We start from the raw sequence: 27,810 nt of genomic DNA on the forward strand, positions 1-27,810 counted from the left end.
AGGATACAAATGTGGTGACAAAAAGTAAAATAACAAAAATATCGAAAAGTCACTTATCAAATGGCAACATCAAAAGTTGAAACATATCAAACGGATGGAAAACAACTGTCATTGCGCATCTTCAATAGAGTTTGACTGGTGACTATCACGTCTAAACCACAACACCATAAAACTGACATATAGTGACACCGGGAAAAAAAAACATCCTGATATATTCACGTGACACCGGAAAACCATTCAAAACCGTCACGTCCCATAACCACTCTCGTCTTCAACAAAACGTTAATGTTTCTTGAATCCGGTCTAAACAGTTATACTGTAATAATTAAACTGAAATCGATATAAGTATATAAAAAATAGATTTAATGGACGTAAATAGCATTACTATTTTACAGGAAGAATGCAATTATGCTGAAGTCGGAAACAAAACCTACCAGTTAAATTATTTAACTTGTAATCGTTTAGGCGGGTTACGTGACTGTTCCAAGCTATCAGGTTACGTCATTAAACTAAAAAACCTAACATGTTTTAACTGCTTGTTTTAGGGATAGACATAAAACAATCAATTACATACTATGTTTGTCATTCTATTGGTGTAACTATGCAAAGGCATTTTCGCGCTTATTATTAAACATATCATAGAAAGGAGCAATATCAAATCAACTTTTGTGATTTTTTTTTATTTAATAGGTGGTCTCACAACCAACAGTATGTTGTGCATGCCTCATCATACAATTCTTTATGCAAATGTTCTAGTGATAAAAGAATACTTCTCGTAACAGCGTGGACAACCGCAATACTTATGTTTGTAATAATACTGAATTATTTATCTTTAACTTCTTTGTCATCGGCTATCGATAACAGTGATTTTAGGTGGCACGGTAGTAGTTGCATTCCAGAATTCAGGTTGCTCTTTTGTGTACCCTACCTAAGTCAATGTATCTGAACGGTGTGCTTGGACAAAAAATACAGTATCAACTGAACATACTTTCCTAATCTGAGGGATGACTCAGTTGTAGAAATATATGAAATAATTTTACATACAGATGAAAATGATTTTTTGAGAAATTTTTTAAATTGTGTATTCCCTGCTTGATAAAAGACATAAAAGCACTAGTGGCCTTAAGTTTTTTAAAATAGCAAAACAAGTAAACGGTCATGATACACATTCAAATTCATTTCTGAATAGTGAAATGAAAGTACTTCAGTTAACTGTGAATGTAGAATTTTTAGCGGTGTTAGAAAGTGGTGAAAATTCTAAAAAGGCTATCATTATCCCTTATGGGCCAGGAAATATTACCGTGCCACCTTAAAGGCTCACTCAGTCTGTCACTTCGCGTGGGGATTATATTAGCAATTTCACTTGGAAGAAGACCTCTGTTAAAAATGTGTATAGAAACTGCCTATTTATCTTAAACAATGACGGCGGCTGAAAAATATCTGATGCAGTAACTTATTTTTTTTCCATTTAAATTTTAAAACTAGGTTCATAATCCTGGAAAGAAGCACTCTGGATACGATGTATATGTTGTTTAATACATGTATGCTTATTATTTTGGTGGTACTAGATTGTTGCTACATAGAAAGGAAAAGCTTAAAATGGGGAAAATGTTTAATAAAAAAATAAATTTCATTATGACAGCCAATGGATTCTTCGGAGGCAGGTGAGGATTTATGCTCAAATCATGTTCCCATCAAATCGATGACCCTTTACATTTGTAAATTCTGCGCTAAAAGTCATACAATTATGAAATATATTTTGATATGTTATGCAGAAGTCGCATGCATATTTATACAATGGGTAGATTAGTACACTTCGCGTTACGTCTTTGGTATTACACAAAGCAAAAACGCAAATAGAACACACCTGGCTGCGGGCAACCTTATTTTGTGGGTTTTAAATGCGCTTATCCTCTCGTTTATTCGCCCTACGAAATATCAAATGCGAAAAATGACATAGATTTGCATTAAGACGACACGTGACGTTTCCAGAAAAGTATTTGAATATATATTAAAAAAATATAACATTTGAGTTTGCAGTGTAAATTGTGATATTTTTATTGAGGCTCTTGCCATTTTCTTTAAATGATGTTAACTATGTTTTCAGTCAGCGTGCGGGTATACTGGCCAAAGGGTTCACAGATAATTTGACATAATCAGAAAACAAGCGTTATTTGGGGTTTGCACTTGGTCCTGCATGTTCTGGAATGCTGTCTGGGTTACTCCGATTTCGCGGCAATGGAGCTGCATGAATAACTATTTCTTCTAATTGTTCATTTGTAAGATTAAATGGTGATAATTCATTTTCAGACATTTGTCGTCTCAGAATTTTTTCATGTCTAGTCCTGGCATTTAAAATTGGACGCGAAGACGACTGTGTAAAAGATCCCGGCATGCTAACTACCGGAAGTTCCTGCAGAACTATTATTGGTTGTTGCGATTCGGAAGCCGTACCTGGCAGATTTAAAGAATGCGTTCTATGTTGACTTGAATATGACCCATTTTGAATATGTTCATATTCTTCTTCTCTGTGAGGAGACAATTGTCTGTGAGGCCTACTATTTATCACTTCAGTCTGTTTTTCTTTTTCTTTTTCCCTTTCAATGGCAGTCTTTTTCTCGTCTTTGAGGGTTGTTTTATAAAATTCGACTGAAACAAAAATTAAGAAGGTATGCTTAAACATGCTGAAAAGGAAGTAATTATATTTCCGAAACCTTACAAGAATAAGCGATATTGTATCAATTCAGTACTAAAACATATAAAAATGTTTTTTCTATAAACAAAGTAAAACTAACACAACTTTCTCCGACTGCATGTGACAATACCGTTTGGAACTTATCATCGGACATGTGTCTGATTTTTGTTGGGGTTTGTGATTCTCAATCTTAGGATTTTTGTGTATCATTTTACTATTGTTTTGTCTTTTTCATCGTTTTTCCTTTGGTCCTGGTGTTGCCTGTAATTTTTTCTGCCACTAATGTTTTTCTGTTCTACATTTCTCCCTTTATATCTTATATGTCCTATTCCAGAAAAGAAATACAAAGAAATTCTTCAAAGAACTGGTAGCTCTTATTTTGATATGTAGAATTTTAAGACTGTTGTTTTTTCGTTGTTTTTCGTTTGATCATGATGTTGTCTATCTCTTCTTCGACAATGTCTTTGATAACACCTCTTTGTTACCTTTCCTCTCTTTTCAACATTGTTATGGCACCAATAGAGGGGGACACCTGAATTAAACAATAATTTATTTATATAAATGCGCTAACGCTCTCCCCCTTGACCACCTGTTCTATTCCAGTATATTTACAATGCTACTAAATAATTCTTAACCAGAAAAAAATGCAATGGAAACAATTATATCTTAGAATGAAATTCAAAACAGTGTGGCTGTGGCCATTGATTGAGACATTAAATTCATCCATTGACTGGGACAATTTAGGTGAACGTTTGTATGTAACGACCACTGCTCACTATGTACTTTTTAAAGACACTTCCTGATTAATTTTTCGAATTATTTTATAATTAAAGGCGTTAACAAACCTTTGGTGACCCCACAGTTTTAATGTCTATTGTAGGTACGTCGTGAACAGTGGTCGTTACAGACAAACGTTCACGTAAATTGTCCCAGTCAATGGATGAATTTAATGTGTCAATCAATGGCCACAGCCACACTGTTTTGAATATCATTCTATTGGTTTTAGTGTAGGCACTTTTAATGGAAAGATAGGTGTTTCTTCATCAGTTGCTTAATGAGCTGTTTCGTTTAATTTTTTATAGTCTGAGATACTGGTTTATCAAAGATCATGTGTTTATCTTTTTGTTCCTTATATTTTTAGGTCGGTTTATCAAAGGTCATGTGTTTATCTTTTTGTTCCTTATATTTATAGGTCGGTTTATCAAAGATCATGTTTTTATCTTTTTGTTCCTTATATTTTTAGGTCACTACATTATTTTTTACTTATCAATTACGAGCAAAAAAAAAAATTAATTGATAAAAAAAAAAAAGAATTAGTGCAAGTTTATCTCTAAAAACAGTTACAAGGGATAACAAAAAATCTTGAATGCTTTAAAATGTGAGATAACAGTTAAAAAAAGATGTTAAAATAACATTTGTTTTACTCTCAAAGAATTAATAACAGTATGTACGCTCTAGAAATTTTTTTTTTGCAAAATCTGGTCTAATTTTCTTTTTTTCACGGTTTATTCCAAATATTGGATTGTATTTTATATCTTTATAGTATAAAGTTAAGTGCTAAGTTTGATTAAACTTACGAGAATATTCGATGAAAGACATTCCCCATACAATACTCCATATCCATCCCAGTAACAAAATAAAGGCGGTAATAAACTGAAGTAATGCTACCCAACTATTCACTAATACTACTTTCTGTTTTGTTTGGTCCTTTAATCGAACTTTAGAACAACATAGCACCGAAAATCCCGATATTAACGTACCTGAAAGGAGAAAAAATATCAAAACGACGCATAGAAACACAAAATCAGATCACATAGAACTTTGACCTTTTTCTGATTATGACTTCAAATGAATCATCTCAAAGCGTTCTAGATGACACATGGCCTCAAAGTCTAATACATGCTTTTTTGCGGACATGTTTGTGTACGGGCTAAAACTCTCTTTTTACATCGAGGTGACCTTGAGGTCATTCCGATGTATTGCTATCGCCTAAATTTAGTTTTGGGTTTTCAACTGATCTATGAAAATTATAGATCCACGGTCATTATCTAGTGCAAAATAACATTACTTATCGCTTGCTTCAACTTCATTTTTTCAATGGATACTCCTATAAATATTTTTATTAAAACACAAATTAATAATATGAAAATGTGTTGTCGTTAGATATATATATATAAAAGTAAAAAATCATTGATGATATCTATGCACACGTACCGAATAATCGGGTTAAAACTATCTAAATAGATATAGGAAGATGTGGTATGAGTGCCAATGAGACAACTCTTCGTCCAAATAACAATTTATAAAAGTAAACCATTATAGGTGAAAGGTACGGCCTTCAACAAACGTTTTGCGACACTCCCGACAAGGACCGCTAACTCTGTAATTGTTTTCCGGAAAAATATGAATGGTTTCTCATATCTAATTATTTAGAAAAATCGATTTTTTTACAGAAGAGTGTCCACCATGCACTTGCACTGCACTTTAATTAGAATAGTAGAATGGAATGATATACAAATGGATGAAAAATAATTATACATGCAACTGCAATATTAATATAATATATAACAGCAAACCAGTGTATACTGATCTTTACTCTGGGACTGTTATTATATTAGTATAATAGTCCCAGATATACTGATTTGTATCACTACACTATAATAGCTATAGTAGAATAGAAGGATATACAAATGGATGAAAAATAATTATACCCAGATATACTGATTTGTATCACTACACTATAATAGTTATTACGGTGCGGTTGAATTTCCTGTCATTTCTTCATCATCCAAGCATGAACTTGTATCAGAAAAAGATATAACTCTGTACATTAACCTTAGTTAAAGGTATAATATGTGATCTGTTTCTGTGACATGTGCTTTTGACCATTCACAAGAACTTGCGGTCATCCGATGTTCAGTACTTCTGTACTTTGATTTTTTATCTTTTGTCAAATGATTTTAAATATATGGTATTTTGTACATCTCTTATAGAAAATGTTTCGCGTATTCTTAAAGAATCGTAAAAAAAACCAACATGAACTGCTTTTTTGTTCATTTTAATTATTTAGTAACACATCTCTTGTTTGGATATATTTTAAGAATTGAATGCTTCTTTTTGTAAATTTATTGGGGTGTAAAAGCGTTGACCGAAGTACATTTTGTATGAAGCGCGGACACGCCTGGTAAACCATATAATCTCAACCAAATGTTGAGACGGTAAAAAGTATTCTGGCACTTCCTGTTGAGCTTTTCTGGTTCAAAATATCCAAAATAAACATAGGGTAGGTCGACTTTTCGTCAATTTACTGAAAATCAATGATTGTTTGGTAAAATAGGAGAATGTCATGCCATAGATAAATGATAATTGTAACTAATATGTCTCTTCTTGGTTCAAAATATCTGAAATTGAAGTCACAATCACTTTTCTCCTACGGATTATCATGTTTACTTTCTTTGAATCCGATAGAACTGCTACGATATTAATGATTTAGCAAGAAAATATGTCAATTATTTGTGTTTTTTTTAATGCTTTACGATAACCACTTCTGTAAATTGCAAGAATATTTGATTGTCAAGCCTAGTCTTAGCACAGAAATGAAAAATTATAAATGGTTGAGATATAAAGGTATTGGTTGAGTCTTTCTGTCACAATGTTAAGACTTTCTGGTTACTTTGTGCCATGAAATATAAATACTGTTAAAACATTGGCACTTAGGTTTCAAAGTTTAAATTAAATATGACTCTCAACCCAACACGCGTGCATTATTATTATATAAAGATAAAAACTATTAAAATAGCTATGCTAGAGTTTATTTCAACTAATCAAAATGTAATTTCTATTGTAAAAATATAGTTATTTCCCAAAATGAACAAAGAAACTTTATCAGTGCGCGATACTATTCGAGTTTACCTTTTTAACGGTTAACTTGATTTATGTTTTCTGTCTGTGGTAAGTTAAAATCTAAATACAGATACAATTTAAGATTGCCGATAGAAAAATGCATGCCTTTCAAGTATGAATGAGATTAGTTTATAATATATAAATATTAATATGATTTGGAAGAATTCGATTCCTAACAGACATTGTTCAATGCCGAAAATGCGTACCTTTATAAAGAAATACAAGAGGCTGTCACAACGACAGCAAACCGGATTCATTAACATTTATTTGTGTCCTGGCAATATCACAAGAACCATTACTGATGAATGGTGAAAGTGAAAATCGTCAATATCAAATTTGACCTCCATTTTGTCATCAGTATCAACATATTAAAATTTGAAAAGCTTAGATTGAATGGTTCATGAGTAAATGCAACAACGTGAATGGAAACGCCATTTTACGATCTTTCAAGAACCATAACTCCTGAACGGTAAAAGTCAAAATCGTCATTATTGAACTTGACCTCTATTTTGTCATCAGTAACAACATATTAAAATTTCAAAAGCTTTGGTTGAATGGTTCATGAGAAAATGCACGGACACGACGGGAAACACCATTTTTCAATCTTTCAAGAACCATAACTCCTGAACGGTAAAAGTCAAAATCGTCATTATTGAACTTGACCTCCATTTTGTCATCAGTAACAGCATATTAAAATTTCGGAAGCTTTGGTAGAACAGTTCATGCGTAAATGCACGGACACGACTGGAAACTCCATTTTTCAATCTTTCAAGAACCATAACTCCTGAACGGTAAAAGTCAAAATTGTCATTATTGAACTTGACCTCCATTCTGTCATCAGTAACAACATATTAAAATTTGGGAAGCTTTGGTAGAACAGTTCATGCGTAAATGCACGGACACGACTGGAAACTCCATTTTTCAATCTTTCAAGAACCATAACTCCTGAACGGTAAAAGTCAAAATCGCCATTATTGAACTTGACCTTCGTATAGTTGTCAGTAATAACATATTAAAATTTTAAAAGCTTTGGTTGAACGGTTCATGAGTTAATGCACGGACAACATTTGATTGCCGCCCGACCGCCCGACCGCCCGCCCGCCCGGCCGCCCGCCGTACATCCCCAAATCAATAACCGACATTTTTGTCACAAAAAGGAAACTCCATTTTTCAATCTTTCAAGAACCATAACTCCTGAACGGTAAAAGTCAAAATCGCCATTATTGAACTTGACCTTCGTATAGTTGTCAGTAATAACATATTAAAATTTTAAAAGCTTTGGTTGAACGGTTCATGAGTTAATGCACGGACAACATTTGATTGCCGCCCGCCCGCCCGGCCGCCCGCCGTACATCCCCAAATCAATAACCGACATTTTTGTCACAAAAATCCGGTTAAAAATGGTTAAAAACTAAACAATCGAACAGGACCCCCTTCTCTTGGTTTGTTTTTTGTACACATTATTTCAGGATGAGTTCTCACTCTAAAAGGTGGTGATCATTTATTTGTGAGGAAAAGATGTTATTTTTGTCATTATAATACTTATCACAAAAACAAGATATGATTCGATTTTAAAACTGCTTTGCAAGTACTATAAGTGACGTCCAACTTAGTGTAATCACACGTGTTGTATTGAAATAGTTATAACTTAGATTGATTGTTCACAACTGCATTCAGGGCACATCCTTAATATTTGGTAATATTCAGCAACATTTATATTATACCCCGGACCCCGTCACACTAGACCAAGATCGCACCCCGATCTCTAAAAAAAATCATGCTTTTGACGATCGTAGTGCAATCGTGTAGATCGCAGTATCAGGCGGAAACCGGCGGTTGAAACAGAACAAAAAAAATCGAAGCTCTTTGTTAGAGAAGGCGATAAATGCTTACTGAATTGTTTACTGTAGTAACAAAAATTTTGTTAATAGAAACAAATAAAATGACAATTTTCTTCTCTGTTACGAAGTGTTTTATTTTAAAAACACCATTTGCATAAGTTTTCAATTTACCAATAACATAGTTAAGCAGAACAATTATGTATCAAGTCCACGACATGGGTATCTATTAAGATGGATGAAGAAAATGCATAACCTCCGATTTATTTGGAAAATTACCACAAACGGAGAACATCAATCTATTAGTAACAGTTCAGTAATTTTCGTGTCTGCCCTTCCATTAGGGACAACATAAAAAAATCAATGAAGGATAAAAAAAAACTTAATTTAAATAGTTCGGGGGTGGGGGTAAAAAAAAAGTTATGTTTAATTGACATCGATTTTATATATATCCTTATTGGTCAATCAATTTTTCCCAAATTAAGTTAAGACGGGGGTTAGGGGGGAGGGTTAGTGAAAAAACTATATGAATTAAGTTTTTTATCCTACATTGAACTTTTAATGTCTAGTGAAATACCACAGGCACTTGTCTCAGAAAAAAATCCTATATACCTTAGTATAAGACAAATAACGGATACAAAACGGACACAGAACGGACAAGTATTGTAAAAAAAAAACGGACGCTTACCGGACACTTCATCCGTTGAACGTCCGTTCAAAGTTTTGAACATGCTAAAAATTTTCCATCGGACAAAACGGACGTCGACTGATAAAGCGGACAGTCCGACACTGAGCGAAATGAAACAGATATCGACCGACGTCTAACGGATAACAACATGCGGCTTACGGACATGAACGAATTCAAAAAAAAAGTTATCGGTTCGGCGTCCGTTCGTGCTATCTGGTAAGGTGTGACCGGAGTTTTAAGCACCAGTCACACCTTATTGGATAGCGCAAACGGACGCCGAACGGATAACTTTTTTTCAATCCGTTCATGTCCGTTAGAAATTCCTTAGTTTTCGTTTCATGTCCGTTCAGCATCCGTTTTATCCATCAATGTCCCTTCTGTCCGGTGGAAAATTTTGAGCATGTTCAAAACTTTGAATTAAGGGACGTTCAACAGATGAAGTGTCCGTTGTACATCCGGTAGGCGTCCATTTTTTACGGTATGTGTCCGTTGAGTTTCCGTTTTTAATCCGTATATTCATCAACGGACTCCCAACGGATATCAATTATGTCAATGGAAACCCTTCTCTTTTATCCGTTAGGCGTCTGTTCGTGCTATCCGGTACGGTGTGATCACAGCTGAAGTGAGAAGTAAACACTTCTAGGCTTAGATTTAGAATAATGTGTTCTTAAAAAGGGACAAATATTAACTGCGGGATAATACCTTGTGTATACTATAAATATAGATATAAAAGAAGATGTGGTATGATTTCCAATGAGAAAACTCTCCACAAGCGAACAAAATGACACATAAATTAACAACTATAGGTCACCGTACGACCTTCAACCATGAGCAAACCCCATACTGCATAGTCAGCTATAAAAGGCCCTAAAATGAAAATGTACAACAATTGTAGCGAGAAAACTTATTTATTTAAAAAAAAATGAACGAAAACAAATATGCAACACATAAACAAACGACAACCACTGAAATACATGGTCCTAACTTTTTTTTAGGACAGGCACATACAAACATAATGTATGTGGCGGGGTTAAACATGTTATAGAGGGATCCCAACCCTCCCCTAACCTGGGACAGTGGAATAACAGTACAACATCAGAACGAATCATAAAAATCAGTTGAAAAAGGCTTAACTCATCAGAAGTACACAAATACAAGTGGACGTGTATACCAATTTAATTTCAAAATAGATATAGGAAGATGTGGTGTGAGTGCCAATGAGACAATTTTTAAAAAGTAAACCATAATAGGTCAATGTACGGCCTTCAACACGGAGCCTTGGCTCACACCGAACATAAAGCTATAAAGGGCCCCAAAATTACTAGTGTAAACCCATTCAAACGGGAAAACCAACGGTCTAATCTATATAAAACAAAAAAATAAAAATAAACGAGAAACGCGTATAAAGTACATAAACAAACGACAACTACTGTAAATCAGATTCCTGACTTAGGACAGGTGCAAACATTTGCAAACAAAAGCACACACGGCGTGTCAATCTAGTACAAAGGAGGGTTTATATTCGTGCACCATTTTCATGTACTCGTCTTGAATATGCATGTAGTTAGACAATGGGCGTTAATGACTCATTCAAACATCAATGCTACTATCTTTGCAGTTTTACTCTTGTTCATGTTGATTATAAACATAGAAAAAACGTTATAGAAAATAACTGACCCACTGACATTTACTTTGGTGAAATTGCTACCCGTTGATATATAATTTGACAATGAACCTGTGGCACGTCTATGTATTCTTTATAAAGAAGGAACCCCATACCACGACATGAGGCTGTCAGAATAAAGGTCTAGTGTTGAAGATTCACAGTTAAGCACTGATTATGTAAATATAGCGCAGGGAATGCAAATTGTCCCGTGCTAACCGTCGGATTTTTAAAACCAAGTTCTGTAGATAAAGTGTAGTGTTGATGTTAACACCAGCACTGCAAATGTAAAGGATAGCGATGTAGATATCAAAAAGCTAGCTATTGAGATGTTAAGATAAGCGATGTAGGAATAAATTCTAGCTTTTGGAGATGTCAATTACACCAATATTGACTTTATAGCTTATAAGCAAAACTGCATCTCAAAAGCTAGACTATTAATCTCCAGCGCTAGAACTTTAATACTTTAAAAAAAAACACACAGTTGTTTACTATTTAGACTCTATTACAACCAAAGGTCTCTTTAGAAGCTGCTGTCATAACTACAGACAAGATTTAAATGACAGTAGGAATGTTTTAATGGTTATATATGTAATTGATACTAAGCTATAGTTGAAAGTTTCATTCACCAGAGGATCTCAACATTGTTCCAGAATATCTCAACCGATACCAGAAAATCTCAACATGACATACTTTATAGCATATTTTGCTTAATGCAATTATATAAGTAAAGAAAAAGAACAAACTGTAATTATATGTTTATAAGGTTTTAGAAAAATACTAATTCACTGATATATACGTTAGTTTATCAATAATATCGCTGTCATTTTGTCAATAGCTGACTGCACTGGCCACATTTACCTGCTGGAGAAAAGTCATTCCGATGTCATTTTAAATCATATTGGTCCATGTTATACACGAGAGAACCCCTAATTCAATTATCTATGGCATGACATTCTCATATTTTACAAAAAACGCATTGCTTTTCAGCAAATTGACGAAAAGTCGACCTACCCTATGTTTATTTTGGATAATTTGAACCAGAAAAGCTCAACAGGAAGTGCCAGAATACTTTTTTCCGTCTCAACCATTTGGTTGAGATTAGATGGTTTACCAGGCGTGGCGGAAGCGCTTCATTCTGAAAATGTACGCACGGTCAACGCTTTTACAACCCTATAAAGTTACAAAAAGAAGCATTCAATACTTATAATTACATTTTTTAGCTATGATTATGAAAACACGAATTTTATATATTTTATTATTTAATTCACCTGTGCACTTTATTGCTGGAGAACGTGTTATCATGAATGAAAAGTTGTATTGAGCAATGCAACTGCTTACGGAATAACACGTGATGTGCAGTTAGCCAGTACAGAATAAATTAAAAACCAATTGTTCAGAGAACAATTGTAGGTCTTTCCACTAGTAAAGATCTATTTTGATATTGAAATATTAAAAATCAGTATAAAATGTTAGTTCCTATGGCTTTATGATGTATTTATATGAATTTAAAGCAAAGGTCAAAATCTAGAACGTCATATCAACCTATGACCTTGACCTCAATTTCAAGTTCACAAACCAAGGACCTTAAATCAAAAGACCCAAGGTCTTTAATATGTTTGGTTTATTAGTAATATCACTTTACGCGTAATTCTAAATGTAAGATGGGCAAAAACTCCCATTTATTGTCTGCGCACCCTTTCAATCAAAATATACAAGTAAGGACATGTCGCAACTAACAATTTATGAAAAATTATTTGTCGATATGTCATAAGGTATTTGAAAATAAATGAAAATAAGCCAAAATCAAAATTTAGAATATGACCTTGACCTTTGACCTTGACCTCATTTTTATTATTTTCGACCAAGGACCCCAAATTTAAAGACCCTATGTCTTTATCACTTATGGTTTACCATTTAGAAATGCATATCACTTAATTAAATGGAAAAGGGGGAATAACTCTCATATGGAGTCTCCGTCAAGCTTCGGTCCAAATGAATATCCTAATCCTGAAGATGTAACGAGCAATTTGGTAAAATAAATTTGTCGTAATCTTTAACGGTTGCGAAGGAGTAGTGGCCACAAGAAAAACAGTGTTTGGGGAGATAACTCTTACAACGTAAAGTATTTTGTTACACAGTTGTAAAGTTTTAAAGCGTATAAACTATACGATACCATATTCCAAATATCTAAGCGACATCTTTTGAAACATCAATAATACGCAAGGAAAAAAATTAGGCGGAAGAAAAAAAAAAAAAAAAATAATAATAATAATAATAATCAGAACAAATTCAATAGGTCTTTCCACGGAAAGGTGGAAAGACCTAAATATTATAATGAAACATACATCTAATGTAATTATATACGTATATCAACGTATCTGTTACTATAAATATTACATAAAGTTACAATAATAAAATAACAATTGAAGAAAACAGAGCAACGTGCTGTCGATTTGAATAATTAGGTCTTTCCACCTTTCCTGGTGGAAAGACCTATTGAATTTGTTCTGATTATTTTTTTTTTCTTCCGCCTAATTTTTTTCTTGCGGTGTAAAAATGTTTCAAAAGATGTCGCTTAGTTTTTTTGTATATGATATCATACAGTCTATACGCATTTGAAACTGACCCTGTTTAACCGAACACTTTTCTTTGTAAGAGTTATCTCCCCAAACACTGTTTTTCTTGTTATCAGATCTCCTCCGCAACCGTAAAAGAAAGCGACAAATTTATTTTTCCAAATTGCTCGTTATATCCTCAGGATGCTACCTTTTATTTTGACCGAAGCTTTACGAAGACCCCATATGAGAATAATTTCCCCTTTTGTATTGAAATAAGTGAAATAAATTTGTAACTGGAAAACCATAAGTGATAGAGGCCTAGGGTCTTTTGATTTGAGGCATTTGGTCAAAAAGTATGAAAATGAGGTCAAGGTCAAAGGTCAAGGTCATGTTCAAATTTTTGATTTTGGCTTGTTATCGCTTCTTTTCAGAAATCATATAAGATATCGACAAAATACTTTCACACAATTGTTAGTCGCGACATGTAGTTACACATAAATTTGAGTCGAAAGGGTACGTAAACATTTGATGCGAGTTTTCCCCCCTTTTATATCTAATATCAGTCGTATGGTAATATAACTCATTAACAATATAAAGTAAAGACCTAAAGTCTTTTGATTTAAGGTCCTTGGTTTATGACCTTGAAATTGAGCTCAAGGTCATATGTTAATTTAACGTTCTAGATTTTGACCTTTGCTTTTACCTCATATGTATTCATGTTAAAGCTATTAGACTTTTTGCATTAGGTTGCAAGCACTATGACGTTGAAAAAGTTAACCGGAAGTGACATTTTGTAAACCGGAAGTAGCTAATTTTTGTAATATATTATTGTCAAAGTATGTAAAACCATATATTTTTGGAATAAGCTTCAAGTAAACTATAAGACAGTACCGGAAGTAACATATTTTGAACCGGAAGTAGACAATTATCTCCCTTATTTATATCTTTTTGTATAGAAACCATATATTTTTGGAATAAGCGTTCAATAAGCTGTCATTTGACGCTAAAATTGACATTTAAAACCAAATTTTAATATTTTCGTATAAAAAAAGGTCTTAACTGGTGGAAAGACCATCAATGGTTCTCTGAACAATTGGTTTTTAATTTATTTCGAGTTAATTATTTGAGATTGATTGTAAAGAAACAACCATTAGGTAACAACTGTGGTATGATATAGATGTAAATTATACCGGCATTGTTGTTAAATCATTCGCGTATTTTTGGAAATAATATTAAATCGCTGTTCAAACCAGAAATGTTTCTATTATTTCGTTTCTGTCATCATTTCAAAAAAAATAAAAATGCTCTGTCATTACACAAAACGTGGTTACACGACATCTACACCGAAGTACAGCTACCGATATTTGAGTGTAGGATAGCATACATTCAAACCTTTTAGTAGCTGGAAAGAGTAGAACTGCGATAAATTCTTTGATAAGATATTATTTTTCATTGTTCTTATATGTATATATGTGTGGGTCATATTAAGAGGTCTATCATACATAAATGTCTTTGTTAAGTGCGGTGGTTTTTTTTTTGTACTTTCATCCGTGTTTTCTTTAGTTAGACTAAAAGAAACGGAAACTAGTGTGTCTGTTCTAAGGCAAGAATCCCGTTAACAAATATCTTTAGATATATCATTTTATTTTTGCTTTGAAATATAGTGTTATAGGCATTTTGGATTATCTTTGTTAAATGTATTCATAACTTTAAGATTCGGGCTCTTTGAAGAGCTCAACATAGTTTGCAGATATTATAATTTAGATGATTATGTTGACATCTAGATGATTTTTTCGTCGTTAGGTTTCTGTCTCATTAGCGAATTACCTACATGATCATCTCCGTTAATTTTCATAAATTTGAACAAATGACCATGCAAAATCATCAAGTTTTGATTTTTTTTCAGTTTACCGTTCTACAAATATAAATTGGTGGAAAAAAAAATCTGTAACATTCGTATTCCCTTGTCTATAAAATTCTCTGATAATGATTATTTAAGGATTTCTAGTAAACCACTGTAATCCGGTTTTATAAAGTATAAGACATAACCTCGAAATTATAAAAACGATTTTTGCAATTTTAACTTTATTCTTTTAGTTTATACGATAGCATTATGTATATTACAAAACAAAATAATAAACCTGACCATTTTGCGATCTATTAATTTAAAATTTGACTTGAATTATTACTTACTCAAAGACAAATACATGACAATCAAATGCAAACCAAAAATACTAAAAGGTTTGGGAAGCTGGGTGGTTGGGGGCAGGGGACTACTTATTCCGTACAGATAAAACGCTGATATAGATATAGGAAGATGTGGTGTGAGTGCCAACGAGACAACTCTCCATCCAAATAACAGTTTAAAAAAAGTAAACCATTATAGGTCAATATGCATTTGAGGATCATCATATTTCTTCAAAAAAATATTTTAAGCTGGACTTATTTTTTTACTTGGTGCCAATCTAAGGAGTCTAGACTAATCCAACTGATTTGTATACGTTCTGTATTTGGCAGTCCCATGTAAGGAGGTTGTAACTCTGTCGTTGTCGTTGGTTGTTAAATGTCATATTTGTTTTTCCTTTGAATCGTTTCACATTTTGTCATGTCAGGGCCTTTTATAGCTGATAATACGGCACGTATTTTTCTCATTGTTGAATGATATACGAAGACTTACAGATGCTTAAACCTGCATCTTTTTGGACTCTGTTGGATACTTGTCTCATTGACAATCATGCAACATCTCATTATTTTATATTCAATAACAGAAAAGTATCAGTAGAATATGTGATCATATGTAATTGACAATAAGATATTAACAAAAACATCCACATACAAGGTTCCCGACTTTGGATAGGCACTAATTATTATGTGGATATACAAACTAGTTTCTGCATTAGCCATCTTCATTGTTGATTCCGATTAGCAACATATAAGAGATATGTAAAAAAATAAACTCTTTAATATTGGCGTTAATGATGTCAAAACATCAATCTAATTAAAAACCGATCTCTCATCGCTCCCGTTTTCTGATATGTCACGCGACATATCAGAAACAGGAGCGATGAGAGATAGGTTTTTAATTAGATTGTCAAAACATAGGTACATGTAACAAAAATGTATAAAAGAAAACTTGTGGTTACTGAAATTATAAAGCTCGGAATACTTATAGTGATAGAAATCGTATTTCTCACTCTTTCACATCAGTGGCTATACTTCCGAATATACAACAGCAGTAAAATTATAAACAGTATAAAAAAAAAGTATTTCACATGTGTTTTCTTCGTTAGACACTCACTTTCATTTACAAGTCAAAGATGTTGAAACATTTTTTTAAATTTCAAAAATTCTATAAGTAGAATCATACTTTGAAGCAGTAAATTATATTTGTTATATAAATTTATAAAGGTTTTGAGCAATTTATGACATTTTTTTTTCCTGTTGTGTAAGAGTTTTACAAATATTACTTTCTTTGAAATCACAAACACATGCAAATCAAACAAAGTAAGAAATTATCAGTCGTCTTAATGGAATTATGTAGATTTACAAAACAGTAGGTAAGATAATACTAGAAAAATTTGATTCCTGTTCAAACAGTTATATGACAGAAAACTTTCTTCTTTGTACACAGGGTGCGTTATGTAAATATGATGTTGTATTATTCTGTCGTATTCACAAGTGCTAACTGATTTGTTTCTAAAAAAACATGATAACTTTAGTATCGTTCACTGTTATAATGCAAAAACATACACATTGTCAGAGTACACGGCACATTACCCCCTATATATATCATATACATTATGGAATTACATATCTATAATGGACCTAACATATGTTTTTGCCCGTCTATTCATTAAGATGAGATATGAAGATAATATTGTATCATAGAAAAAATGTTTGTAAACAGTTCGAATAAAAAGTGGTTTCTTGATTTAGATATAAAGATGATATTGTATTCGAAATAATGTTTACAAACAGTAGGACTTTTCGAATAAAACTGAATATTAATTGGGCTAATCTGTTCTGTTCTAATGAGCTGGAAATGTTGGATAAGTAAAAAGTAATGAGAGTTACTCATATAATATAAAAAGGAAATGAAGATTCCGGCTCTTAATTGTTACATTTAACAAGCGCCTTTTGAAAAGAAGGATACGAGGTTGGTGCGTACCCCTCAGTTGATAATAATGGTACATTTACATTCCCCTTTGTTCCCTTGAGTGAGGAATTAGTATAGACGACCATGCCAGACCCTCATATTGGTAGTTTGGGTAGTAAAAACCAGCTTAACAGTAGGGTTTTAAGCAGAATAAGGGTTTTCTGCTTGTGACTTCGGTTTCCTTGATGAATGAATGTGTCCTTGGTATTATTCCAGGAATAATATCTCGTATACGATCTTCAACTATGAACCTATTAATGTTGCAGACTTGTTATTTTAACGACTTAACACGATGTAGCGGATTACCCAACTCGTTTTATCGTCCTGAACATGTATGGGATATTTGCCACTGGACGTTAAGCAACCAACAATCAATCAATCCCAACTCGTTTTTCTTCTTATGCTATTGTGTTGAACAATAATTATAAGAGAAAAGGTACACATATATAATGTAACAATGGATATTGAAATTGATCTCAGTTTAAAAGTTTTAGACGAATCATCACAATTCAAGAGTCGAAGTCTATGAGGTTTGTAATATATACCGCTGTAAATCTATATGTAACTTTTGTTCTAATCGGGACATGATGTGGGGATTATTGCGAAAAATGTTTTAACCACGCCATATAGTTATGTATCTTTCTTGGAACGGCGGAAATATGGAAAATAAATAAATGATTTGAATAACTCTTGTATATGCAGAAATATTTCATTCACTGTCTATTCGTCGAAATATATGACAAGCAACAACTTAAATTATAGACTACACTTTCAGAAAGAACATTGATTGTGAGAGATTGACTATGTTATTAAGATACAGCTTTTGACCCACAAAGTACTGCAAATCTGACCTGTTTCTTATATGATAAGACGGATCATTAATACCAAATAAACTAATTATCACAATACAACCTTAATCATTCCTACCCATTAATATGATCATAAGAGTGCGAATATATCATAGATTGAACGTATTAAATGAATTAGATATAGTGAAAACAAACAAGGCTTCTTTATTCAATCAAGACATTCGTCAATACATCCTGTCTCAGTATTGATTGTTACATCAAATACACTCAAACGCTATCACTAAAGCAAATTAATAGGTCTTAAGTCTGCAGAAACCAGACTTAAGATAGAATTAAGACGGACATTAAAAAATATAGAACAAATGACATACAAGTAAAATACAGGACGGACATTAAAACGTATAGAACAAAAAATATATACACGCAAATTACAGGACGGACATTGAAGCATATAGATCAAAACTATATGCAATCAAAATACAAATAAACATTAAAACATATAACAAAACGATATACTAGTTAAATACAGGGCAGACATTTAAAACTTACAAAACAAAAAATATATACAAAGTCAAATACAGGGCACACATTGAATCATATAGAACAAAAATATCGGTATACAAGCAAAATACAGGACGGAAATTAAAACATATAATACAAAACTATATACGAGCAAAATACAGGACAGACATTTAAACACATATACATGTAGTACAAAATGATATACAAGTAAAATACAGGACAGACATCAAAACAAACAGAACAAAACTATATACAAGCAAAATACAGGACGGGCAATAAGTACAGATTATAACATGCCCTTTTCCATATTGGTCCTGGTATCATCCCGAGACTCCCATATCGGCCTCGAGGCTTTAGCCGAGGGCCGATATGGGTCGAGGGATGATACCAGGGCCAATATGGAAAAGACATGTTATAATCTATTTATCACATATTTAAGTTTTGCAGAGAGGAGAAAAAAGTTCAATTACAACACCGTCATTGTTCGCCGTTGTCGTTAAGGACGCAATGACGTCACGTCATTTGGAATCGGGGCACAATATCAATATACTCTTTTTTGCCCCGGGCAATTTTGAGGTTATTGCATATGCAAAACCTAATGTATTCATAACAAATATGTGATAAAAAACCCGGGCAATTTTGAGGTTATTGCATATGCAAAACCTAAGGTATTCATAACAAATATGTGATAAAAAACTTTATCACATATTTGTTATGAATACCTTAGGTTTTGCATATGCAATAACCTCAAAATTGCCCGGTTATTGCATATGCAAAACCTAAGGTATTCATAACAAATATGTGATAAAAAACTTTATCACATATTTGTTATGAATACATTAGGTTTTGCATATGCAATAACCTCAAAATTGCCCGGGGCAAAAAAGACATATCCATATTGTGCCCTGTTCCTAATGATGTGACGTCATTGCATCCTTAACAACACGTTTGTGATAATTTGCTTAAGATTTTACCTTTTATGTATCATAAAATTGATATAATTTACGTTTTTTTTCTCTTTTCTGCAGAACTTAAATATGTGATAAAAAGATTATAACATGTCTTTTCCATATTGGCCCGGGTATCATCCCTCGACCCATATCGGCCCTCGGCTAAAGCCTCGAGGCCGATATGGGAGTCTCGGGATGATACCAGGGCCAATATGGAAAAGGGCATGTTATAATCTATACATATACAATCAAGATACAGGGCGGATATTAAAAAATATCGAACAAAACGATATTCGAGAAAATTACAGGGCGGACATTAAAACATATAGAACAAAACGATTTACTAGCAAAATTTAGGACGGATGAAAACAAACAGAACAAAACGACGTACAACAAAATGCAGGAACAATACAAGAGGACAAGCGTTGAATGAGTTTCCCATGTACAAACACATGTTGATTTTTACATCCACGATGTGTTATATGTCAATGAAATAAACCTTATAATTCATATTTCCTTTTAGTATATATTGATACTGAGCAAAACATATACATGTACATGTAGTTCATAAAAAACACTATGATACAGTTTTGCTTAATTGACATGCTAATTCGAAATATGTTTCTAAATATTACAGATTTTGATATGAGACTTGAATTAACTGAAATATTTACTTCCCTTATTTCAAATATTGATTATTCAAGCCAGCTTGCAAGAATTTTGTTTTTTATTTTATTCATATGATCAAATTGAAATTTCTGTGGAAATTATAAGAACTTGGAGACGGATGAAATTAAGCAATGCTGATTGGTTCTGTGTCCTATTTGTTTTTAATATAATATAGTACATCGAATAATACTTTCATTGAATCAAATTTCGTTAAAAACCGAATTGAATTATGAATCGACGACCACAAGCTTAAAAACTAAATAGCTTTTTATTTTAAATGATATCGATGTACACCAAGGTATTTTTAATAAACGAAGGATAAAATCTGTAAACTTTGTAATGAAATAAAAACTGAAAACGTTTTAAATATGTCATACCGATAATCGTACCCTTTGTTTATCTATGTGAAGCCTATATTTGTCAAAGTTAACACTTTTTTCGTTAAAAACTTAAACACTTAATGACGAAGAAAATTAACTTCCCATAAAAGCGGATTCGATTCAAAGGTTAAATTATTGACTTGCAAGTCAATAATACACCAGCGATGTTTTTTTTAAAGATTTTTGGGCATATTTGAGTTTGATTTGTAGCAAAACGAATCGTAGTATTTTTTTTTTGAGTCTAAACAATAGTCTATGCTCCTTTAAACAATTAATATGTACGACCTTCATAGTGTGTAGCTTTTTTTTGGAAGCACAAGATGTATAAATGGCACATTCCCATTAAAATTTAGTCGTTACTTTAATAATTATGTATACACATAACTTATCAACTCGAAGATGAAAGGAGTTATAGAATGGACAAGTTAACTCTAAATATAAAGTATGATAGATTTTGAAAGTGACGAATAGAAATTCGTAAAGCAATATTTTCCATTTTTAAATTGGAAAGACACATCTCTTTTACCAAGTTTCTATAAACGACATTCAGAATTGCCATTAGAGTGTAAAGCAATAATAAGAAGGATAGATTGCCTAATTTTTACGTCCAATGGCAATAATTTCATGCACCATTAGGACAACTCTTTAGTGTTTAACATTCATACTTTATTGTGATAAAATCGTTCAAATTGAACATGCAATGCTAACTTATTTTTAAAGTATTGATAAAGTTTGCTCATTTTAACAATCTTAACCTATTTGGTCATAGCAGCTACATCAGATTGAATTCCAAAATAATGCTAAAGCATTGAACAAGTAAGAAGGCCTATTTTAAGTTGTCTGCTTGTTGGAAACAAAGTATTGTTGGATTAAATGAATAAACTTATTTTATCTGCCAAAAGTCTAATAAAACTTGTGATTTATGTACGTGTACTCTTAGCAACATATGTTCTCAGTTCAATAATAATCAATTTCCCGCATAAATAGTTACACAACAGACGGTGAAAACAATAAACACATTTAATGTAAATTCAGTAATACTATAATGAACAATAAGCTTCATATTTCATTAAGTTAATGCACGATTGTTGCATCAATATTTCTAGTGATATTTATTTGTATAGACAGACAAGGAAACGAGTAGCAGTTAATTACAATATAATCCAAACCATTCATATTCACAATGTGTACAGAGGTGTAGGGGGCACATGGTACCCGGGTCTCCTCTTATGTATCTTATTTTATGGCAAGTCCTGACTTTTTACCGGTCCCCCTACAATTTTTGTGGAGTTTTTCTTTCTCAAAATCCTGCGGATCCGTATGTGAAGTGCAATGCTACTCAAGAAACAACAATCTTAATATTCCTACTTCACTATTGGTACCCGTCGTGCTGCTCATTGGCAATTAAAATCCGGTGATATTTGCCGCTTGCGGTCCAAAAACCGAAGGAAGCATTTCAGCCGTACATTTCATCATAGATTCCAAGATTAAAAATCTGTACCCAGACACGCGTTTCATCGACAAAAGACTCATCAATGACGCTCGATTTAAAAAGTTGAAAAAGGCCAAACGACTTGCGAAGGCGGCGAGAATTGATAACCAAAAATTCCGAAATGTTTAACCGAATACTACTTAGGTAATCTATCCTCTAATATGTCCTCAAAACAACGTAACTTAGATTTAGTTTTACCTTTAATATAATGAAAAGGAATTGGACAATTCATTGTGTTTCATAATGTGAAAGCTGGTTCATGTTGTTCAGTCTTTACTTTTGTTTAAATATGTTGTATTGTTGTTTTTTTTTACGTTTAATGTGTAAGCCATATTATTGTCGAGTTTTCTTTGACGTATGGTTTTGGATTGTTAATTTAGTGTCTTCTAATTCTTTGAAAAATCTTCTGTATGTTTTTTTTTTTATCATTTAGCAATTTAGCAATGCAATGCAAGACGATCTAACAAAAAGGCTTCATGTTTGAGATTTTGGATGAAATTTCTTAATAGCGATATGAAAATAACACTTTATAAATTTGGTGCGTTCGACGCGTTCTTCTGAATATATTTTAACTTTATCAGGATCGACCAACCCCCAAGAAAATTAAATTTGTACGGATCTTTAACTTATTAATACTATTTCTCAACACATACTAGAACATAGCTTTTATTATTGATGTATCATTAGTTCATTATTTCATGACTGACCCCATACTGTTGCAGTTTGTATAACTAGTTTCGTTAAAAGTGCTTCTCGTGATTTCGTCAGAAATTTTGATATTCATTTTAAATTCAATTCAGAAAAGCAATAAACGGAAGTTCGTGACAGTGAATGAACTTAAAACGATTCCCACAGTATCCCCCATTGATTTTTATAACGTTTTCTGTTGTTGATTCCTTATACTGTAACGTATAGCGTGTATTGGTTGTACATATTGACTAAAGGTTTAAGCGACTGGTAATTAACACCTAAATGATTTGTTTAACAGCTATTCTAGCGTGTTACCTCTGTGATGCTTTTGCATACATATTGTGGAAATAATGCCTACAAAATGGTTCAAACTTTATGATTAACACTTATTTGAATATCCAAAACATCAACAACTTCCTACGAAGGGATGAATAGTTCGAAATCATATTAACTCAATGATTAGGGGACAAATGGAAAAAAAGTATTTTCCACTTGAATTTGTTGTATTAGATCGATATTGTATAACTTTTAATTTCACTATCTGGACTTTTTCATAAATCAATGAAGAAACTATGCAATGCAATGATCCTAACGTTGTTATGCAGGTTTTCGCCTCAGTAACTGTTCAAATTATATCAAATTTAGATTCAATTCATCTTCTAGTTTGAAATATGCATTAATCTCTTAAAGTAATCAATATAGAATTTCCATCTTATCAGCATAAGTATGTTTTAACTGATAGTGTTAAGTATTATGATCTAAACTTAGCAAAGTAAGATATAGATTTGGCCCTTGTAACTGTGTACAAGATTTTGTTAACTTTTGGAGCTCGTAACACAAATCTTCTAATTAATAGTTAAGATATTTTCTTTGATAATTTAGCAGTTGTATAACAACAGACATATCCTGATAGAAAAATATCAGAGTTGGATAAAGGATCTTTTTTGAGCCCTTCAACTCGAAAATAAAAAACATAGTACAAATTTAACAAACAGCACCGTTTAACACATTTGCATAATTGCTTCAAACTTTTCCATTATTGCAAAAACTGCCAAAATAGCATTAAATTGAGATCGTGTTAATAATATTTAGATTTAAACCAACGATTTATACATTTAATATTTTCTAATAGATGTAATTTACATAGATGTTATTAAAGTGTCTAAAATCATCTTTCTAGGTAAACTTTGCTACATCTCGTTTGCCCAAAAACTACATGTTAAAATGCCATTCTAGGTCACACATGTCTATTTGGACTTTTTTAGCAGCACAATTTAGGCACAAATGATTTTTCTGCATTTTAGCGTCCAGGCAATATCAACCAGTTCATTAATCAATCAAATTACATATCTTTTAATTGTCATAGTATATTTTACTATTTTTGCAATTTAAGGGCTCAAATAATGGCTCCATCCTCCAAACTGTATTAAACTTAATTTGAATATTCGTAATAACACGCCTCTACATTACAATTGGGATTGTACTCTCTATATAAAAATGTACTTTTGTTTCCTAAATATTAGTACGACAGATGACAAGTTTGGGTAAAAACAATGCTTTATAAATATATTATAAAGTGTTTTCTCAAGCTTCCTTATTGATTAAGTTTTTGTAACAAGTCTCTAATGTGTATTGGATTATCTGCTTTATTGGTTTCTTAACACAATGATTATTACGAAAACCGATTATGTGAATGTAAATCAATTATTAACTTTAAGCATTGTTGCTTTTGAGACACAAACAACGAAACATGAAGTCAAGTAATTCTTAGCTTGAGAAGAAAACTGTTTTTGCATGTTTTTCTCTGTTTACAGTTGAATAAAATTATTAAATTAAACTTAACAGATTCAACTTTAAGAAACGTCCATTAAAAGGAGACACAGGAGTACACCATATGAAATCAACTGAAAAGTCTATAACTATAGACAAGTAAGTCTTTACCTTTTGTCCAGCATTAGACCATAGTCTAAATTATCAAAACAAAATTCTAATATGATGTCCTTATTACGCTTTGTAAAACAAAGCCGTGTTCTAATGAACACAAAATATGTTTGACACATATCAAATATGAAATGAAATGCACAGACTTTTCGAGGAGAAAACGGGAACAGCCAAACATTTTTACGGTAATTTCGTACGCTTCGACCTATAAAAATACTGTATTTGTCCTATTAGAATCGAAATAATTCCTTCATGTCATGCTCTATGCCCATTTTAACATGGGTAGGCATTATATTTGTCGATATTTTACACCTCATAGAGCATGACATGAAGGAATTGTTTCTTATTTAGTTTCAAAATCTAAAGAGGATGACTAAATTGTGACAGTTTGATAAACACAATAACGCCGCTCTTGGTGGTAGACAGTTGCACTAATTCATTAGTTTGTAGATTTTCTATTTATTTGATAAGAAGAGACTGTGAGCGAGTTTTTATAGGCATATTAAAGAATTAGAGACCTTTTTTCCTTTCCTTTATTCCTAATGAGGTTGATAAAATGCAATTTATGCTTCTAGCAAAATATATCTATAAATAACCATTGATAATTGTAGAATTTTCGAAAATAATTTGACCTATTTCAAGGCTCTTAATGACAATATTTTTCCTATTGCAGATCAATGAAGTTTATACTAGTTCCATTATATGTTTGCTTCAAATTCTCCATAATAAGGCTGCCATAGTTATTTTGTACTTGTTTTGTTCTTACTGTTTTAATTTGTCCCTGTTGCTTTTATTGCGTCGAATATCTTCAATTCCCTTTGCTTTCAACAACTAAAGCTCTAATAAAGTCAATAATGAAACACAATTTAATCGCAAAGAAACATACATGTTTTATATCATAAATTCGTAGTTTGAATATCTCTAACCTCTTCGTATGCTACATGAGATGCTTGTTGAATGCCAAATACATGAGGTTCTGAGCTATAAAATACTCAACTACACTTCTTTCATTGCAAATTCATTATCTCTGCTTGTTTTTTTTACGTGTTCACATAAATTATTCAAGAGTTGGGATATTTGTGTCTTATACTTGCCATGAATCAACACAAAACATGAAAGTTCGTGATACATTAGTGTACAATACGTGAAATACATTCAACCCAAAAGCATAAAAAAAATCGACATCTGGTAAATTTACTCGGTTGTAACATTACACTACTATTAAAGAAAAAAGATTTTTAATAAAAACTAAAGCTCTCATCAGCGTAAAGAAACCTTTCTTATGAAAGCTTACGGTACATTAAAAAATCAGTTTCATATTTGATGTGTTAGTATGAATCGATATATAATTGTTATATCAATTGAACCACACGACGGAGATTAGTACAGAATAATATGAACATGTGTTACAATAAGTAAACCTACCTAATCCTGGAATGATAATATTAAAGATCAAACACATAATAGCTACTGGCTTCATCATGGCTGGGATAGAATCTCTCAGACTAGATTCCGTATCCTCCTTCTCCCGTTCCTTTGATTGAGATCTTGGTGTACTTGTATGGTGTACGGTTGGCGGAAAATATCCTGGTAAGACAGGTCTCCCGTAACCTTTAATCTGTTTCCTTTGAAGACGAGGTGACGGTGTTGGGGTAGAACCACCACTATACACAACCTGCATATTCCTTTGGAAAATATATGTCACTACAGAGTTTAATGAATGAACTTTTATCTAATAGTCTACACCATTCCTTCAAACACATAGATCAATCATCACAGTATGTTTTGAAATCACATGTACACTATAAAGAAGAAAATCACAAAGTTTAAAGAGATATCGTTTAAAAACTTTTTGATTAGGAGGAACGCAATAATATATCAACAAAATAAAAGAATAAAAAATATCCATATGTTTCTTGAGCACAGCTTTATTTTCCTCATTGGCATTAGACAGTGTTTAGATTTGAAATGACAGCCTTCATCGATCGGAGTCTGTTCATTTTATATAGCTCTATCTAAAACGGATAGTTCTTAGAAACAATAAGTAAATGCCGGTTGCCATTATTTCAGATCAATAACTACCAATTAAATCGCAATAAATTTTAATCAGATATACCATAACAATAACGATAAATTTATCTTAAATTGACTTAAAATTGAAAAAGCCATATTTTTATCCAGCTTTTCATAACGAATTACAAATCACACATTTTCACAGCTACAGCAAATATTTGTTGTTTTAACACAGCTTACTGAATTGAACATTCACCGGTTGCCAAGTTACATGTAAACAATAGTATTAAGTGAAATAATTACTGTTTTGCCTTATACATGGAAAGCGAATCCAGAATATATGAATTTATAACAATAATTCAAGTGTCAAAGGTATTATGACCAGAAATTAATAAAAAAAAAAAAAAAAGTACAGAAAGTTAATAATTTAAATGTACCCAACGTGCCGAAGTTGTCGTTACTTAGATTGTAAGAGGAAGAAGTCTGGACATCAGATATGTTTAAAAATGAAATTGCAAATACCACCTTCATGAGGATAAGTAAAAATACCAACGAGCTATCAATCACGCCAACGTACGGAAGCGTATTAGGGACATAGAAAAAATAAAATTGGCAGTGAACTTTTTTTTCAAAGTCGAAATTTTGACATTTCAAATCTTAAAATTTCGACTTTAACTCGAAATTTTAACTTTTCTAATCTTGAAATTTTGACTTTCAAAAATCTTGAAATTTCGACAATTTGAAAAGTCGAAATTTTGACTTTTTTATAACTCGAAATTTTGACTTTATGAAAAGTCGAAATTTCGACTTTAAACTTAAAATTTTGACTTTTTCTTAACT

At 32.3% G+C, this 27,810-nt stretch overlaps 1 protein-coding gene across 1 annotated transcript; it reads right to left on the reverse strand.

Annotated features, from left to right (window-relative positions):
* Positions 1-340: 340 nt before the first annotated feature.
* On the reverse strand, positions 341-27,150 carry LOC143067914 (uncharacterized). Its single transcript, XM_076241539.1, has 3 exons — positions 26,383-27,150; positions 4,273-4,455; positions 341-2,649 (listed from the first exon to the last, which is right to left on the reverse strand). The coding sequence occupies exons 1-3, from the start codon at positions 26,636-26,638 to the stop codon at positions 2,171-2,173; spliced, it is 918 nt and encodes a 305-aa protein (XP_076097654.1). The 5' UTR covers positions 26,639-27,150; the 3' UTR covers positions 341-2,170.
* Between the last annotated feature and the right edge of the window lie 660 nt (positions 27,151-27,810).

The sequence above is a fragment of the Mytilus galloprovincialis genome, chromosome 3, assembly GCF_965363235.1.
Source record: "Mytilus galloprovincialis chromosome 3, xbMytGall1.hap1.1, whole genome shotgun sequence".
NCBI classification, from domain to species: Eukaryota; Metazoa; Mollusca; class Bivalvia; order Mytilida; family Mytilidae; genus Mytilus; species Mytilus galloprovincialis.

Bases quoted from the DNA above. Each gene is read 5' to 3' on its own strand.
- LOC143067914 (XM_076241539.1), bottom strand. From the start codon at position 26,638: ATGCAGGTTGTGTATAGTGGTGGTTCTACCCCAACACCGTCACCTCGT. The intron at 4,456-26,382 runs GTAGGTTTACTT...TTCTCCTTTCAG, and splicing joins TATTATCATTCCAGGATTAG to GTACGTTAATATCGGGATTT. The intron at 2,650-4,272 runs GTAAGTTTAATC...TTTTTGTTTCAG, and splicing joins GTCTTTCATCGAATATTCTC to TCGAATTTTATAAAACAACC.